The following is an 18,984-nucleotide window of genomic DNA, read 5'->3' as shown; positions in this document are numbered from 1 at the left end:
ACTATGCAGACATTAAAACTAAAAGGCCACAACTAGTGCTCGCCCTGAACAGGGCTCGCCTTCAGTTCATTCTCTAAAAGATCTAAACACTTTGGCCCAAAAATCTTACTCGACAGTAAGAGGGAGTATTATCATTATATGCGACTATCACCGCTTAAAGAACTTAATTCAGCTTATGGTCATCGTTTGAAAGGAATTTATTCACAGAACGAAGGTCCAAGTCATTAGCTTCATTCTCACGCACACACTATTATGAACTGACCATTCTGTCACTTACATTTCTATCAAACAGATTAATCTTGGTTTTCTGTGTAAACTGATATTGTATGTTTCTAACTGCACAGGCAAGCTCAGCACTTAGCATATGCCGCACTTGTTGGTGCCGTAAACTTACTGACCACCCCGGGTCGTTCCTATTATTCTGCGTACTTGTGAACAATTGGTGGGCGAAATTGCCCTCCAGTACAGACGAACTCTGCAGAGCTCGCAAAGAATCTGAGCCAGAAAAGTGCTCATGTCCTTTGTTCTAGTCTATCAGAACATTTTGTCTGACATCTTAATGTGCTCAAAGACTATCACTGGAAAGCCACGTCACCTTCATGCCACTTTCATTTGTTCCAAAACAGCGAAGGTTTTGGGAACACGTCCAAAACTCGGACGCGTGCCTATTCTAGGCAATGTCGAGCAACATAGAAGGAAAGAGCTGACGAATGATGATGATGATCACCATTAATTCTAATGGTGCAAGGGAATATGCAGCCACAGGCCGCCATTGCACAAGGTGTTTTCGTCTACTCGAGGTGAACTCAAAGACTATTTTTCAAGCATTTCACCCCAAAGAAGCAGGGCACCAGGCCAGGGGAAAACTTGTAGCCATTTTATCGCCGGTGGATACCCAGCGGCACTGGGGATTTAATCCCGCACTTCCCGCATGCGAGGCGTATGCCCAGATAGGGAAAAGAAATATGATATGTGTAACGTTAAGAGACAGGAAGAGGGGAGAGTGGGTCAGAATCAAACACGGGGTAATGGCATCCTAGTCGAAATCAAGAGGAAGAAATGTACCACTACGTCACCGCTGCGCTATAGCTGGGTAAAGTAAAAACAAAGAATGCCTTTTGCTTCATGTAGCAGACGTACGAGTCACATAACAAGGACGAGGGAATGTTTAGCAAGGAATGTTTCACAGCAGAAGCAGCACTGAACACTGTTGTCCTCCTGCAAACACACCGTGCGTTTCCCTGCGTCTACAGTGTTGAAGGCCAGTTCATTGAATGGTAATAAATGTGCCGTTAGCAGCCGGGAAGGAAACAGTACTCGCTTCACCACCTTCCGAGTATATCAACGCATGGCGTATGAAGTGACTTCTGATACACTTTGATGGGCGTCACAACACCTGGTAAAGGCCCTAGCCGACCGACACGGTCAGCTGACGTGTTAAACTGCATGATAGCAGGATTTGTGAAGCGATGAAATTACGAGAACGTGCTTGCGGCTGTGCGATCTGTCGTTGCCTTCGGAAATATGTGTTTAGTTCGCGTGGAGGTGTCAGGGAATGAGGGAATACTTGCCCGTGTTTGGAGGCTGAAAGGCGACAGAAACAACCGCGTGAGCCTTCGACACATATCGAACTATCGACAGTCATAGAGGCTGTCACGGAGTCGGTTGCGAATGCAACCAATGCGGTTGAAGACTTCGAATAATATCGTTCGGAATATAGCCGGAACGGTATTTCATATGCGCGCATCCGGAACACCGTTATAACTTTTTATTTAAGTAAAAAATTGTCCACATAATTATTGCATTTAATATCCAGAAGACAATCCCATTGCTTGAGTGGAACATGTGCAATACAATACAATACAATGTTTATTCAACATCTCAGGGATGTTTGGAGCACGGGAAAAAAGCCAGAAGAAGGCTTGACTAAGGCCCGTACCCCAATACATGGCAAGCAGTGTGCAGCTACATGCTGCAGTGGTTAAAAATAAAGAATAAAAAAATGGGTGCAATACGAGAATACAAACACAAGTCAAACATGAGCACACATGAAAATAAAGTGCATTGCAATGAAGTTGCATTTAAGTTCCAGCAGCAAGTGAAAGCCTGTAGAATACGGTTAAGAGTGTGCTACAACTTGCACGCAAGCCATGAAATAATGGCTGCTACCGGCCCATATGCAATGTGAATCACCGAGCCCTTGCCGTTTTGTACAGTTAAACATCCCTAATTTAACGCAGTAGTGACGGAGGTGGCACAAAGACTTGCCGTCTGGAGTGCTCTGGAACCGTTTACTTACATACCTCTTCAAACTATCAGATAGCATTATAGGTTTTGACGTATTGCACCAAGTACTAGTGATAAATCTTCTGCATTCCGCTATGACTAAGCATTAAATGCCGCTTAGGCGGGCCGCACCACTGAACAGTGTCTATCGGGGACTACAGCCTTCTAAGCGGCCAGCACTGTTAACATATGCATGCCAACCTGTGAGAAAACGAAATTATCGTCTGTTTTGTCTGAGAAGATCTGTAAATGTTCTGAAAACGCAAAATGGCCGCCTAAATTTGCCATACCGAGCAATTCTGGACAAAAGCATTTTTGAGCGGGAAACCGTTTATGATCGCAATTTTCTCATAAATGTAAGATTTCACTAACACTCAGTACATTCGCAGATCACCCGACGGCAGTCCTGTATTTTTTATTTTCTATTCACGTTTTTTCTACCGTCAAAAGCGTTTCCTATTGGTTTTCTATGGCAGTCTTAAATGTTCGATGCGATCGATGGAAACAACTTTAAAAGAAAGATTTTGCTGCATATCAGAATAATGGACCATTACCTGCAATATTTCCATAACAGTGTGGTAAAGGTTTCTATTTTTTAAAAATTTTTGCCCGAGAACGCTAGACGAGTTTCTTTCTGTGCCATAAAAATTGCTGTGTACCACATAGCTGTATTGCACTGTGTTATTGTTGTATTAAGCTACGTTTTATGCCGGCCGGCGCCAATGGAATAGTGATTAGTTGTCGAGAACGGAGCGACAAGTGCCACACAAAGGAGGCGGTCGTTTAAAGGCTGCTTGTATGTTGTCGCGGCGTGGCGGTCAATCGACTCGCACCTGTTAGCTTGGGTAGCAACGCAGGTGGCTGGATAGTGAAAGCCTCTTGACCGGCTTGTCATACTAGTAGACTCAGCGGCAGGGCCTCCAGAAGGAAATTTATAGCTTCGTTCTTCATTTGTATTCGACTACGACCGCAGGCGGGGCCCTATATCTCCTTAACTTCAGAGTAATTTGGGGCAGTTGAAAAAATGCTTTTCAAGAATCCTGAAATTACCCAAAAAACACACGCGACAGCCGACTGTATTCAGTGGCGAAAAAGTAATAGCCAAGAAAAAAATGTTAATGTGTAACTGGAGTCTATTTTCGAAGCCATTTTCTGTTTACGATGAAGCGCTTCTCATGACGGGACTTCACACCTACGCAAATGTTCATCTGTACGCAGAACATCAAACCCTCGCGACTGAACGAGATGTCCAAGCTACACACAGGGTCGACTCTGAAGTTATTCGTCTTTGCCTAAAACATTTGTCTTCCACGCTTACCCGGCGTTAAACGTAAAATGTGTTGGTGGGGGTGGCGAACGATTAGCGGTGCACTGGACTGGACCTGTAGCGCCTCTTCTGCAACAGGAACAGACACAGTAGAAGCAGTAAGCAGGAAATAAATAAATTGTCATGAATCAAAACAACAATGAATTTAAAACATGATTTATATTGGCCAAACTTTGCACCCAAGGAAAAATTTTTCATCACTCCAGAAAAAAATATAAGACTGAAGCGAACCGCCAAATTTCATCATCACCTTCGTCAGCTTGACTACGCCTCCTGCAGGGCAATGGCCGCTCCAATGTCTCTCCAATTAACCCTGTCTTTTGCCAGCTGCACCCACTGCATGCACGCAAACTTCTTAATCTCATCCGCCCACCTAACTTTCTGCCATCCCCTGCTATGCTTGCCTTCTCTTGAAATCCACTCCATTGAGCACTAAGAACTTACTCGCTCATTATGCAGCAGCTCTAATAAATTCCTCCCTGGATATGAACTTTTCAATGAAACGCTTTTAGAGGAAGAGCCAGTGGTACACGCGAAGTGACTTAGACAGCAAGTCTGGCAACACCTCTGCAGAAAATGGGAAAAAAGAAAATAATTCCCCCCAATAATTACCCCCCAGGTAATGCTGGGATGCAGTATAATTTACGTAAAGTTGAGGTATTATACCTTCAGTGCACCTACAGCCTACAAGCTACCATAATTAATGCTATTGTAGAGTTCCGATAAAGCAACAGAATACCGCGAAACCACCTGGCCGACATAAGAGCTTCAAATGACGACAAAAATTCTTCTCAATGCGCCCTTTAAGAACTTTTGCAACATTTATTCTGCGCTTACATACTTGAATGCTTTTTTAGCCCCAGAAAAGTTAGGGCACTTTTCATCGATGATCATTTTGCTTAGCTTACATTTCTTGAAACTGTCGTGTGCAACCTGAGGAGTGGGCTTGTGCGCCCTAAATTTGGGTAAAAATATAAGCTAGGTCGGTGTGGAGAGCTGCGGGTCCACTAAAGCGAGTTAAATAAAAATTATACAGCTACAAAAAAGAGGCACGTTAAGTGAGCATTCGCCTCTCTTCTTGCAGGCGCTCACCTACCTGAGGGGGACGCAGTGAAATGACGTGACGTTGAAGGAACGGCCATGAAATGACCAGCGTCCGGAATTCAGAGTGAAGACGCTCTGGAACTGCGGCGGGATCTGGAAGGCGAAGCGACGGCAGCGAATGGTGGCGATTACCTGCGATCGACACGATGGCCTGTCTCCCCCGCTTCCTCCTTGCGCCCACTGCCTCGTGTACTGATGCACGTGGACCCCTGCCGTCTGCACGTGGACCCCTGCCGTCTGCGTACCTCCGAAGGCTTCTACGACCTCAATGGCTGCAGTGCATCATAGATCAACGCCACCGCTTCGGGACGAGACCACGGAAGAGACAAGACTCGCTCGAAATATTCCTTCTTCTGCTTTCTCTTCACGTATGACACGCGAACAGTGACGTCATCTGGAAAGAAGCCAGGGTAAAAAAAAAGTGACATTTTTATATTGCGTATATTTCTACATAGTGACAGCATCCGCGACTTAAAAGTGAAGGCAAAAATGGACTTGCAATGTTCGGCTTATCAATGTTCATTCCGTGTAAACGTGTGGGCTTTGTAAGTAATGTCATCGTCATCATGTTCGTAGTTGTTACTACCCTCAAGACATTATGGCGAATACCCACAACGACTGGCAATAAGTCACACGGGGAATTACACATTTTTCACTAGGGACATCAATCAGAGCGAAACTAGCAAAAGTGGAAAGCTTTGCTACTTTTCACAGCTCTTCTCTGGTCTCGATACCACACCCCACGTCATCAAGTTTGTGAGCCCAGAATATATCTCGCAAAAGTTACTAAAGAGCTCATTAAGAAGAAGAATGCTTTGAAATTGTAGGACGCAGCTTGAAAAGCAGCAGTTGACACTGGACCACCGTCCGCGGCGTGTTGGATTACTCCGCTAGCCAATCGCAACAGTACATGAAGTCAGCTTTTTAGTTGGGGACTTTGTTAAACGAGTCAATTATGAAAAATTCTAGACGTTGTAATTTTTTCTTGTGATTGACTTCGAGTGTAGGTAACAAAAAAAGTTTTAACAACGGTCTGCTTTTTTGTCGTGGAGGAATTCTGTATGGCGGCCCTGAACGTGCGCGGAGCTTCACTGCAGACCTAATTTGTATGCAGAAATAATTGCAGAACCGGAAAAAAAAAAGAATTAAATTGGATTCTGTGGTGGAGATGGTTGAACGCGGGTAATGAGCTTGGTGAGAAAATTTTCAGAATGAGGAAAAAGAATAGTAAATCAAAATGCAAGACGTTTTGACTCCATAAGAAAATTTTGAATGGCGGAGCATACATCTTCCTTAGCTGTGTCCAAATATAGAAGAGAAGCACAGAACCTTAGAAGCCCAGAAGAGCATTTAGAATTTCAAGCAGTCGTTTCTTTATACAAGTGGAGCGACGACATAGAAGAAGAAATGGACATACTGTTTCAGACTCAGCAGAGTATGGACACAAAGGGAAGATTGCCAGACCTGTCATAATCGGCTTCAAGAGTACCACAAATTTACGAATCTTCCGTTCTTTTCTAGATCGATTTCGCTAATGTAAACGTCTTTCTTCTGCATAGCCGCTCCGTGGCACTGGTGGCTGCAGAAAGCCCTTAAAGCCTTGGTGCCGAGAACGGCTTCCACGTTTACGTTTCAGGTGAATTCGATGTCGCTTATAAAATGTCTGACAAAAACACCCGGACACCTAATTTCATTACGTGTTCGCAGCGCTATAGCATTCGAAGCTGATGATGCTTTTGCCAGATGTGATTGGTGGAGCCTGTGACACCCAGGCTGTTCTTCCCGAGCTATTCCCGTACACCATCTGCCAAGGTTGGAAGGTAGGTGCGCCCCACAGATGAAGCTTATCTCGTGGCGTCGCTTCTTTGCAGCCAATGAGCATTCTCCGGTCTGATGACGTCACTTCCTGTCTGGCTACGTCCCGTTCCTCCAACCTAGGATAGTCATGGAACTTCTAGTAAAACATAGTAGCTGAGGCTAAACAACAGCCAAAAGATGAGAGAAGGAGCAGTGCCGAAACAGTGCCGACGTGCCCTACAGATCTGTGCGGTATACGCCACAGAAGCAAAGAGAGCAAAGCCAGCTCAGCACAGTTCACCCAACACAATGAGGACAAAAGCGCTCTCCTCTGCACGAACACATGCATGGAGCGCTACGGAAACAGACAATAGTGGCTTTATTGCACTGCACTGGTGTGCTGAAAACGAAAGCATAGCTTTGCACTTAACCAGGCCCCGGCTGTGAATTTCAATCCCTGCAGCACTTGACGTATTAAATGCTAGAAACCTTTGTCTGCCGTGCTTTTTTTTAAAGAGAAAACTGCGTCCGAAAGTGGACCTGCGAATGGCCCACAGTGGCGGCGGAGTGGCACATATATGTGCGGCCCATGCTTTCATTCTATTGTTTTCCGGTTGTGCGAGAACTGTTCATATTTAAAGGGAAGGTCTGCACATTACAATCGCGCTGACAGGTGCCACTGGATAATAAGCTAGGCACGTGCGAAGCCACTGAAACGGTTGGTTCGGTCTGCCCTTACGGCCACAATTCCGCTATGGACAGGAAATTTTGCTAAGAAGCTCCGGATATGGATACAACCGAATTCATTATCCACAGCATCACGAGACCATCGGACGATATCGCGAACTCCTACGGACAATGAACGTGCCGTTACTGGTAAAGTCCCGAGCGAGAAGGATCAGGAAGACAATGGACGATTGTGGTCAGAGCTCCTCGTGAGCCTGCGGAACGAGCAGTAAGCCTAAATCGAGGGGATGGCCCTTCACGCGGTCCCCAGTTGCTATGCATCTCCAAGAGCTTCGCTTCCCAAAACGCTCACAATACCTTGTTCGGAAAGAGTGTGAGAGCACCGGCAGAAAACCCGTCGGGCCTGCCGCCCCGACAGCGTGCTACGGTGATCGATGCGCAGCCATTGTCCGTAGCACTGGACTTTTCGATCCGCCCTGCGCAGCTCTTTTACTATTTACTTCAAACAGCTTGAAAAGTAGTCGCCTAGAGACACTCATCGGGTTAGTGAGGGCGTCTTTCGCTTAAGTCTGAACCTAACTGTGCCTTTGTATTCTCTCTGTATGGGCAGTAGCGCATACAGAACGAAGAACAGAGTATTGGCCCACTGAATGTGAGAGTATTTTTTCTCGATGCGCCCAGCCTAAGGCATCGTTCTATAAGCAGCTGCTCTTTTTAGCGCCAGCAGCTTAACCTTTATTCAGGACTCAACCTTGTTCGAGCCTTCCGTTCCTAAAGGACTCGTCATCCACAACAGAAGGCTGACGAAGATTGCTGCCGAAAATGACCATGGGCCGGAGGACGTTCGCAGTGCTTACTGTGCTCGTCGTTGTGCTTTCGGTTCTACTTGAGGAAACTGGTGAGTTTGTCCTTTTGATGCGATAGCATTTATGTTGTCATGCAGTTTAACGATTCCTCCGTAACGAAGTTCCTCGAATGGTTGGGAGAGGTCACATGACTTGTGACGGCATCGCAACTTGCCTTGATGAACCGTCCTCATTGGTCGACAGACTCTCAGTCACCTGGTTTTGTGACGTCATCACAAACTGCCCAACATTTCCCGCCATAGGAGCTAGCAGACGGACCCCTAAAATTAGGAGGTTGGCCCACCCTCAGGATTACAGAGGAAAAAACTTAAAATTGTTTTTTGGGGAAAGGCAATGACGCCGTAACTGTCTCACATATCTCGGCGGACACCTGAACCGCGCCGTAGGGGAAGGGACCAAGGAGGGAGTGAAAGAACAAAGGAAGAACGAGGTGCCGTAGTCGAGAGGTCCGGAATAATTTCGACCACCTGGGGATCGTTAACGTGCACTGACATCGCACAGCACACAGGCCGCTTTAGCGTTTCGCCTCCATCTAAATGCGGCCACCGCGGTCGGGTTCGAACTCCGGCTCAAAAGCCGAGCGCCCTAACTACTGAGCCACCGCGGCGGGTCTACAAATCGGTCCAAAGGACCCCCAAAATTTGGAACTTGGCCCACCACCAAAATTTCAAAAGCCCGATACTTTGCAAGCAGGCCCACCTAAAAAAAAATTGGTTTAGATTTTTTAGTAGGTGTATTAAGGGGTTGGATTAGTATATTCCAATATGATAACCTATTGAGAGGCACCTGAACATTCTACTAGTTGATAACTCATGCATACCACATAAGGTAAATGGAAACGGCTTCCAACCAGAATTTTGGCGGGAAAATCGCAAAAAGAAACGACACTCGTTGCGACACCGCCGCCGGCAACCTAATGGCTACCACATTTTCTTCAATAAGAGTGTGCTTAAGACTGCCCCCAAGTTTTTTGCAACTCAGTCGGCTGCCTCTTGAACTGTTGGTCAGATTTTTTTTAGGCTTCGTGGCAGAAAATTTATTCGAGGTCTACTTTTTAAACGCATAAACAGCTCTTGTGATCAATATTACTAGGTGCCAGGTGCTGGGTGAAAGCGCGATCGAGGTGTCCACTGACCCAGGGAGCCAGTTATGCGCCTTCGCTTTCCTTAAAATTAATGGTCTACAACGTTGCCAGCACCAATGAACGCGATGAACGCCGGCGGCCTATCGCTCCAGTGTCGCGTATGTCACGTGGCTGCCACACCCTTTATAAAATTTTCTTCTGGCAGTCTGTAGACTGGCCATAGACTTCTTTCCATAAAGTCTATAGACTCACTATAGACCAACCCTAAAGAACAGTCTGTAGGCAATACAAATCCCATAGAAAGTCTATAGATAATCTATATATTTATGGCCATTCACTTTCAGTAGACTTTTGTCTATAGACTATGAATAGACAAAAATAAATATCTATAGGAAGGCAATAGAGTCTATAAGAAGTCTACAAACTATCTATAGACCATTTTTTACAAGGTACCTCCACCGCTCCTCCAATTGAAGGCCAAATTGCTGCACCGACAGCCTTGGCTTGAGTAGGCCGGTCAAGCTTTCACTTTGAAATCATAAAATCGCGTGACGTCAATAATGTCTGTAATGGTCGTGTGCGCATGTGCGCGTGTATGCGCTTAAGCAATGCTAGAAGCTATGTAGTTTTCCCTCCATTACGCGCGGCGCCTAGGTGGTGGCTCAAGCTCACGAGCACATGACAAAGCGTCTACGTGTGCAACTTCACTGGCATGATATGGCCCGGGCTTTCCGCGAATCGCGCCAGCTTTTGAGGCGCCAGAAAGGGGACACGAGAGACCAAAGCTTCGCCGACACAATGAGCAGTGGTTCGTTTTTTTATAAAAGTAGTTTCGAAAATAACTAATTTATTTTTGTGTCCGACATTGCTCTCAAATTGGTTCAGTACATTACGACACTAATAAACCACTAAACTAATTCATTGCATTACGATCGGCTGATGAAATTACAATTTACTGTATCTTCACTTCGGTAATTCAATAACTGCCATGTTTGATTGCAACCGAAAACGACTTCCACCGAGCCGGTACTCTCAGCGACCGGGGAAAAGGGTCAAGCCGTGCCGGTCATCAAAGCTGATTTTCGTCAAAAAGAAAGCACTTACTTTGTTTCAGATCATGGTCTACGGACACACTGTTTCTACTGTTTACAAATTACTGCTTTGCTTTTTTCTTTGCATTATTGAATTACTGTAAATAACTGCCCCGAACCTTGCTCGTTGCGATGGCTCTGGAGCCACGGTATTCTGTTTTAGGGAATGAAGTCCAGAGTTCGATTTCCGTCTTCTCAAACTTTTCTTCGGCGGAGGCACTGTGCGAAAGCCTTGCTGTGCAGAGTGAAATTTTTACAGCACTCAAACCTATTCTGATGTCTTCTAAAATGACCTGTGCCTTAATGCAGAAATCGCGGACTCGTCACTAACTTTGACCATTTAAAGTTACGTCTAAATGAAAGTTCATTTTTCTATGGAACAAATCAGTTTTCTGCATTAAAATTATGCATGCATAGCCGAAGAAATAGGACGACTGTGGACATCACAAACGGCCCACTGAATTGGCCTTATGCAAAGCGCGTACGCTTCCCACGTTCCTTCATCTTGGGGAAACAGGCTGAAGTACACTGGCATGGGGAGTGTGAAGCAAGGTGCGTGCGATGGAACCCTAGGTGCCTTGAGTTTTAACCGACGGCGTGCAGTGAATAATCTACTGGTGGCGCAATCGCACCGACGTCAATAAGACCATGCTTAAAAGTTCAGAGGACTACTACTGGGTCTAGCTGGAAATACATCCTTGCGGGCATTGGGGAGCGGTAGCAAAATTCGTGTTCATCCCTTCCCGTATTTTGCTAGCGCTCGCCAGTACCCTCAGAGGACTCCTATACGCTTTGCTATCAATTTAAAAGAGTGCAAGGCATACACTGTGTGGTGCCCTGGACCGCCTCGATCCTCGCCCATTAACAGAGCAAAAGATCCTCGGTCCGTGGCCACAGCAGTCGACTGCCCTCAAGGCATACAAGGCACTCTTTGCCTACTTGAGAGCGACTGGATTGAGTGACAAATTGTGACAGCGTTGTGCTTGTGTGTGTGTGTGTGTTATGCCTTTTTCCCTTCTCTCTTCCTCCTTTTAGTCCCCTAATTCCTCTTCCCCAGTGCAGGGTAGCCAACCGGGACCCCTCTCTGGTTAAAATCCCTGCCTTTCCCTCCTCCTCTTTATCTATCTATCTATCTATCTATCTATCTATCTATCTATCTATCTATCTATCTATCTATCTATCTATCTATCTATCTATCTATCTATCTATCTATCTATCTATCTATCTATCTATCTATCTATCTATCTATCTATCTATCTATCTATCTATCTATCTATCTATCTATCTATCTATCTATCTATCTATCTATCTATCTATCTATCTATCTATCTATCTATCTATCTATCTATCTATCTATCTATCTATCTATCTATCTATCTATCTATCTATCTATCTATCTATCTATCTATCTATCTATCTATCTATCTATCTATCTATCTATCTATCTATCTATCTATCTATCTATCTATCTATCTATCTATCTATCTATCTATCTATCTATCTATCTATCTATCTATCTATCTATCTATCTATCTATCTATCTATCTATCTATCTATCTATCTATCTATCTATCTATCTATCTATCTATCTATCTATCTATCTATCTATCTATCTATCTATCTATCTATCTATCTATCTATCTATCTATCTATCTATCTATCTATCTATCTATCTATCTATCTATCTATCTATCTATCTATCTATCTATCTATCTATCTATCTATCTATCTATCTGTCTGTCTGTCTGTCTGTCTGTCTGTCTGTCTGTCTGTCTATCTATCTATCTATCTATCTATCTATCTATCTGTCTGTCTGTCTGTCTGTCTGTCTGTCTGTCTGTCTGTCTATCTATCTATCTATCTATCTATCTATCTATCTATCTATCTATCTAAAATGTCCAGATTTACTGCTTTGTGACCTCTTAAATACTTTAACAATGCAAAGCTTCTCAAGCGGAGTGCGGATGTTTTGGGGTTTTTTGGGAGTAATGTAGTGAAGGGGGCGGGGTGAAGGCAAGAGGCGTAAGTTATCGCGTTTCTTGTAAAGCTCCCGACTCATCGCGGGATTCAGTTCGGTAAAACTCTGTCTATAAAACAAGCGAAAGATGTCTCACGACGACCGACCTTCGAGCCACGAGTCGCAACTGCGGTACGTCTTTCTGACCACCAAAGATCTGTGACTTCACTACGCCACGTCGGCGCTTACATTTTGCATTCTTGCAGGCCTGCATGCCTGCCCGCGTTTATCTGTAGCCTACACTCTTTCACGGTGCCAACATCGCGCATGCGCAGACGCACAGTGTCCCGGGGTGGTATCCCGACGCAAGTGGGGGGCCCGCCGGCCTCGGTCCCGGAGTTCCATGCGGCCCAAGCAGGCGCAACGCGTGTTCATCCACCACACAACGGGTGGCGGTTGCCACAACCTGGCAACCTGCAGCCGATTGATGAGGAGTCATCAGAACTACCACATGAACAACAACAGTGAGTGCGAACCTTACTGAGTGTCTTGACACAAAGAAGCCGCGTGTAGTAGAGCTCTAAAGTACTTAAATCGACTTCCGGTAATTCACACTCGAAGAGGAAGAGTTGTTTTAATTTAGCGCTCAAATAATGGCACACCTTTTTACTGTATAGGCTCGGTTTTTACTTTAATATCTGGCGAGACGTAAGCTTAAGTTCGAATAAACTAGAAGTTCTTATTAACGAGATTCCACTGTAAACAGTAGTCAGCGGGGTGGAGACGTAATTTCGAAGCACAGGAGCTTCTGCACACGACATAGGAAATTACATTTTGCTCTCAGGCATATCAGCACCAAAGCGGCGCCCTTTTTTTATGCCATGAAAAAAAAAAGAGAATAGGTATTCATGGCATATAGCAGGAGATCCTGAAACGAAGATAGGGCTCTAAACATGTACGAGAAAATTCAAGTTAGGAGCCAGTAAACGTGCTACGATGTGTTGACTTCAATGCTCTACAAATGAACTTCAATCAATCAGAGGTGTTGACATGGTTAGCTTGTTATTACTCTGGAGAAAAGGAAAAAATCTTAACAAGCTGCAGGTTTGGTTGATACGATTACGTTATGAATGCCAATAGTGAAAAAACATACCACGCGACAGAACGTTGCGCAAGTTGTTGGTTTTCTGCACGCATTGAGTAGTATGTGTCTAGCGAAGTTGTACTCCAAACTAAATCTAGTTTTCAGTAGCGAGAGGTCTAAGGGAAGATATGATCTGTTTATAGCGATGGCTCTGGAGCTGCAACAAAGCTACGCTACGAAAAGGTTGTAAACAGCGTCGAGCCTTAATTGTGAGGTGTGATGGCGCCGACAATGACGTTGCTGTCCCTAACCCGTAAGCATACTCCCATACCAAATGGCAAGCAGTGTTTTCGAACCCTCGCAATACCAACCGTTTTTGCAGGGTGGCCCGACATTGGCTACAGCTTCTTGATCGGCGGTGACGGTCGTGTCTACGAAGGTCGTGGGTTCGGCGTTGAAGGGGCGCATACGATAGGCTACAATAAAAACGCAATCGCCATCTCCTTCATCGGCGACTTCTCGAGGAAGAAGCCCAACGCCAAAATGCTGGCCGCCGCCAAGAATTTGATCGCCTGCGGCGTGAAAAAGGTAAGCTCATTTGAACTTCACTGGTAATGCCTCCCTCACACACGCCTGCTTTTTTCTCTTACTACTACTTTACTAGTACTACTACTACTGCTACTACTACTACTACTACCACTACTACTACTACTACTACTACTACTACTACTGCTGCTGCTGCTGCTACTACTACTACTACTACTACTACTACTACTACTACTGCTACTACTACTACGACTACTTTCTACTACTTACTACTGCTACTCTTGCTACTACTACTACTACTACTACTACTACTACTGCTACTATTTCTACTACTTGTGCTACTACTACTACTACTACTACTACTACTACTACTACTACTACTACTACTACTACTACTACTGCTACTATTTCTACTACTTGTGCTACTACTACTACTACTACTACTACTGCTGCTGCTGCTGCTGCTACTACTACTACTACTACTACTACTACTACTACTACTACTACTACTACTACTACTACTGCTACTACTACGACTACTTTCTACTACTTACTACTGCTACTCTTGCTACTACTACTACCACTACTACCACTACTATTTCTACTACTTGTACTACTACTACTACACTACTACTAGTACTATTACTACTACTACTTTTTCCTATTAACATAGCTGACTGTCGAAAACCAGATTTCAAAACAGAACGTCGTGGTATTAAATGCGCAAATATTTTCACTCTTGTAAATGTTTATTCTTTTCACAGGGAGTAGTGAGTTATGAAATACGTTGCTAGATGCCTGCTTTGTGCGCGATGTCAGTGCACGCTGAAGAACCCCACGTGGTCGAAATTTTGCGCAGCCCTGCACTACGGCTTATACCTGATAGCCTCAGCCGTTTTGGGATGTTAAACCCTATAATCCAGAGCAAGCCAAAATATTGTACGTAAATTATGTTGCGTAGACAACTATACCAGAATAAAACCAAACAGCTAAGCAATAAGTGCATAAACAATAGGTATTAGAGAGAGGTCTGTAACATCATCGGCTGATCCGGTGCAATGCCTCGTGCAAATTTGCGTCATAATCAGAACTTCTTTTCGCATTTCTGATCTGTTCTGGTCCAAACCAGGATCATTTACGTGCTGCCTAACAGTCCTTTTTATACCCGTCAGTGTGCGCTTCGAGGTGATGCAAAAAATTAATGCTAATTTTTAAGCGTTCTGTCATGAATACTTGTGCCCAAAAGTTCTTCGAAGCAGAATAGTGCGAACGCGTAGAAAATTGAAGATTGCAAACTGTTTGGTTTAACTCCCCGAAGTGAGACATGGGATTTGATGGACGCCGTGGTAGAGAGCTCCGGTATTAATTTCCACCACCTGGGGATCTTTGACGTACGTGCACCGACAACGCACAGTACACGGGCGCCTTTTGCACTTCTCCTTCATCGAAACGCGTCCACCGCGGCTGGAATTGAACCCAAGTCCTCCGGCTCAGTACCTGAGTGCCCAAATCCCTGAGCCACCGTGGCGGGTTAAACACGTAGAAAAGTAGGTCGTGGCATTCCCACATTTGTACCTAAACAAAAAACTACGTCGAACTATCATGATTCATGAAATATGTCTAAGTCAAATTACAGTTCATAAATATACAGGTTGCATCGAAAGTTTCCAGGACATAGGGAATACTTTTGAGCAGTGTAGTGGGGCATTTGTGGTGCCCCTGAGCCCCAAAATCTCCGTACAGGGTAGGAGAAGCATCATTGTTGCCTTACCGAACTTTAGTATCTTCATTTGCGTTTTAAGTTCCAGAATATGCTGCTGAAAAGCAGACCCTGTGACATTGGAGATTCTTGGAGCACCGTGTACATTCAATTCCGCATGTGTGCAAGCTACGCGTTCTGTGAAAAGTCGGTCGTAAGCTTCCTTTGTATGTATTTGTCTTTAAACCGTCGCCAGGAACAAACGCTGAAAGTTTAAATAAAACTTGGCAGCATAACTGATGACGAGACTGGGATTTCACATAGAATATTCAGATGACTCCGAACTCATTAAACTGTCCAGGAGGGATCAGCTAGAAATAATTAGATGGCAACAACTGTACATACCCTGGAACGCTCATAGCGAGTGCAATGCACGGGAAGCCATATTCTATTGCAGCAGCCTTGGACATGCAAAAAAAAAAAGGAAACGTGCAAACACTGTTGTGTTGAACGCTCAGTGAACGCAAATTCTGCGCCTGAAACTTGGAACTAAAAGAATACGATATGAATAGCGCTGCCTTCGGAGGCATTAACGTTCGGCAGGAGGTTTCTGGAGGGCCTTGAGCGCTGTACGCATCTAGGAACTCCGTCGTACCGTGATGCTTAGCGATTCTATCTCAACATGCCAGTGCATTCAGAACGAGCAACAGTGTGAGCCAAATTGCGGCACTGAGGTAGGAATAACTGGAGCTTTGGCGACTGGTCCATCTTTTTTTTATTATTTTCTTCCGGACGCAAGGGCTGAAATTGAGGACGGCAGTGGAACAGTAAGAAAACAACAGCCCGACATTACTGCCTGATTACGATGGTGCTTCTTGGCCTATGTAGTCGGATACAACTCATGAAAGCAGCGGTTTTCCCTGTCAAAGGACCCCCTTCCAGCCAATGGCGTCGACTGATTCTGATGACCTTGAAAGTGTGACAAAACAGGGATCGGCAGCTCAATGGAGAGAGGGGCATATCTCCGACCATAGACAGAAGGGATTATCCGCTTTCACCTACCACTCCCTATTTTGTCACACCAGCAGGGTGATGAGAATAGGCGACGCCATTGGCTGGAAGAGGGTCCTTTGACAGGGAAAAGCCGCTGCGTTCTTAAGTTGTAACCAACTATAGTTGCTTCGACTGGTTTGAAACAGATTGTGGTGGTATCTTCCAACATCCTGTGCTCTGAATTTTACGCAGCTGTTCATTCTGCACGCAAGAAACGTTTGTTCTTAAAAGACACACACAAAAAGGTTCTGTGCTTAAATGACAATTATTTCACGACCTAATAGCAAAGAGATCTCGCTGAACTGCATTGTCTCTTTCCGACAGGGCCTCATCAAAAAAGGATACAGACTCCATGGTCACCGGGACGCCAATTGCACGTCGTGTCCGGGCAACGCCCTCTACGCGATCATCAGGAAGTGGCGTCACTACGGTGGAAAAGCTCCGAAGTTCTTTTGCAGAGGACGCTGAGTGTGATGCGGTGTAGCGTACCCAGTTTTTCTGTTCGAAAAAAAAATCTCTACGAATACGCTTTCACATTAACCCATTTGACCAGCCAGCAATTGCATGTGCTGCTATATCCCAGTGACCGTTGCGCCCAGTGAGCTTCTTTTCACATATTCGGGCATCCTCATTCTTCTTCCTTGAACTTTCCTCCTCAATCTCTTACAGGAGAGGACAAGGCCTTATCTCCTCATCATCTTAGAGGGAGCACTCGTTGCGCCCCATGATCATTGCTTCTTCAGCAAAAAGCAAGTAGAAGACAGAACAGGACTTATTAATCCTTTATGTTCTGCCTCATAATAAAAGGCGATTGTTAGGTGGCGATTACATCGAATAATGTGCTGTGCAGAAAACAGCAATTATCAGTATGTCTGCTTCGACATCATGCGGTATACGAGACGACCTTTCTGGTAAAAGTACCTCAAACTTTCTTGGACAATTTGGTTGTCTTTCAGCTACAACTAGAAAACAAGACTCCTGTGGTGAGGTATTGCATACCTTTTGGGTACGTGCACTAACAGCCAAGCGGATAGTTAACACTATCACATCATCTTTCGGGGCACGTTTTGGTGTTTCTGCTGTCCGTTCTTCTGGAGGCAAAGAATGTCAATCTTTGTTTTGTTTTTTCACGTCCAGTACCGCTACAATGTAACCAGAAGCACGTTCGCTTAGCTGTCGAGCTCTGAAATACTCCGCGGAAACTTTTTCTGGGTCTAGAGCGGAAGCTATGAAGCAGAAGCACGCCCTCTCCAAACCCTGTCTTTCTGCGCAGCGGAATTTAATCCTAATTTGCGTATAATACATTTGTCTTAAGTCTGTACTATATGCATATATAGTGCATTGTCGACTTCCCTTATTTAAGGCATATTTATAACACAACTCTCAACTATCAACACTGAGGGTCACGAAAAAAAACAGTTCTTGATAACAACAAATTTGTTAGGCTCGTCTGGTTACAAAAACCTTCCACAGGTGGCGCCAGCTACACCAATTGCCGCGGCAATGGTGGCGAACAAATTTTGTCTCAGCCCCTAGCCCGGGCCAGTTTACGCCGAGGGTACAATGCGCCAGGGGACCAGGCGCACTGTAGTGGGGTTAAACTATGTGGCGGGATGACACTGTTACTGACGCTTCGCCCCTGTAGCCTTCCTTTCATTGCCAATGAAAGCTGTCAGGATATACCCAGTACTGGGCCATTTTACGCCAAACGACCGTCGTTTTGTGCTCGGCTATCTGCGATTTCTTTCTAAGAATTTAGACTATATGGTGTTGCAGTGGCAAACATTCACCAAGCTTGATTTTTGGTAATAAAAAAATTTCCGCCGTGGCCGCCTTTTCCACTTAGCAAATATAGCGAGACATGATTGACACACATTTGTTTGTGAAAAAAAATTCACATACGACTATGAAATGTTTCTTAGGTGAATAAAAGACCATGTGCTTTTACATTAATGACTTCAAATTTCTTTTATTTTTCCAAACCTGATGCACAGAAAATAATATAGAACCAAAGAAATTATGATTTCTATAAATAATATTTTTTTTTCTTCGCAGTAGTCTCTTGAAATTTTTGTAACCTTCTGAGGAAGTCAAAGAATCTGAAAAATAAAATGTCTGGGAATGCAAGGAACGTACACAACATCAGGAAAAAATTCTGTAACTTGGAAGCCGCCAAGGTGGATCAGTACGTGGTTATGGCGCTCGGCTGCTGACCCGAAAGACGCGGGTTTGATCCCGGCCGCGGTGGTCGAATTTCGATGGAGGCGAAATTCTAGAGGCCCGTGTGCTGTGCGATGTCAGTGCACGTTAAAGAACCCCAGGTGGTCGAAATATCTGGAGCTCTTCACTACGGCGTCTCTCATAGCCTGAATGGCTTTGGGACATTGAACCACCTTATGAACC

At 44.8% G+C, this 18,984-nt stretch overlaps 1 protein-coding gene across 1 annotated transcript; it reads left to right on the top strand.

Moving 5' to 3' along the window:
* The first annotated feature begins 5,019 nt into the window (after positions 1-5,019).
* Positions 5,020-18,528, top strand: LOC144133008 (peptidoglycan-recognition protein SC2-like). Its single transcript, XM_077665792.1, has 5 exons — positions 5,020-5,127; positions 7,963-8,099; positions 12,535-12,723; positions 13,666-13,871; positions 16,906-18,528. The coding sequence occupies exons 2-5, from the start codon at positions 8,024-8,026 to the stop codon at positions 17,047-17,049; spliced, it is 615 nt and encodes a 204-aa protein (XP_077521918.1). The 5' UTR covers positions 5,020-5,127; positions 7,963-8,023; the 3' UTR covers positions 17,050-18,528.
* Positions 18,529-18,984: the final 456 nt, after the last annotated feature.

The sequence above is a fragment of the Amblyomma americanum genome, chromosome 5 (genome assembly GCF_052857255.1).
Source record: "Amblyomma americanum isolate KBUSLIRL-KWMA chromosome 5, ASM5285725v1, whole genome shotgun sequence".
NCBI lineage: Eukaryota > Metazoa > Arthropoda > Arachnida > Ixodida > Ixodidae > Amblyomma > Amblyomma americanum.
This window is presented reverse-complemented; position numbering and strand designations above follow the sequence as displayed.

What these genes read in the sequence shown, in the direction of transcription:
- LOC144133008 (XM_077665792.1), top strand. Translation starts at nt 8,024, where the DNA reads ATGACCATGGGCCGGAGGACGTTCGCAGTGCTTACTGTGCTCGTCGTT. An exon ending in GGTTCTACTTGAGGAAACTG is followed by an intron (nt 8,100 to 12,534) that starts GTGAGTTTGTCC and finishes GCGCATGCGCAG; the next exon opens with ACGCACAGTGTCCCGGGGTG. An exon ending in TCGCCTGCGGCGTGAAAAAG is followed by an intron (nt 13,872 to 16,905) that starts GTAAGCTCATTT and finishes TCTTTCCGACAG; the next exon opens with GGCCTCATCAAAAAAGGATA.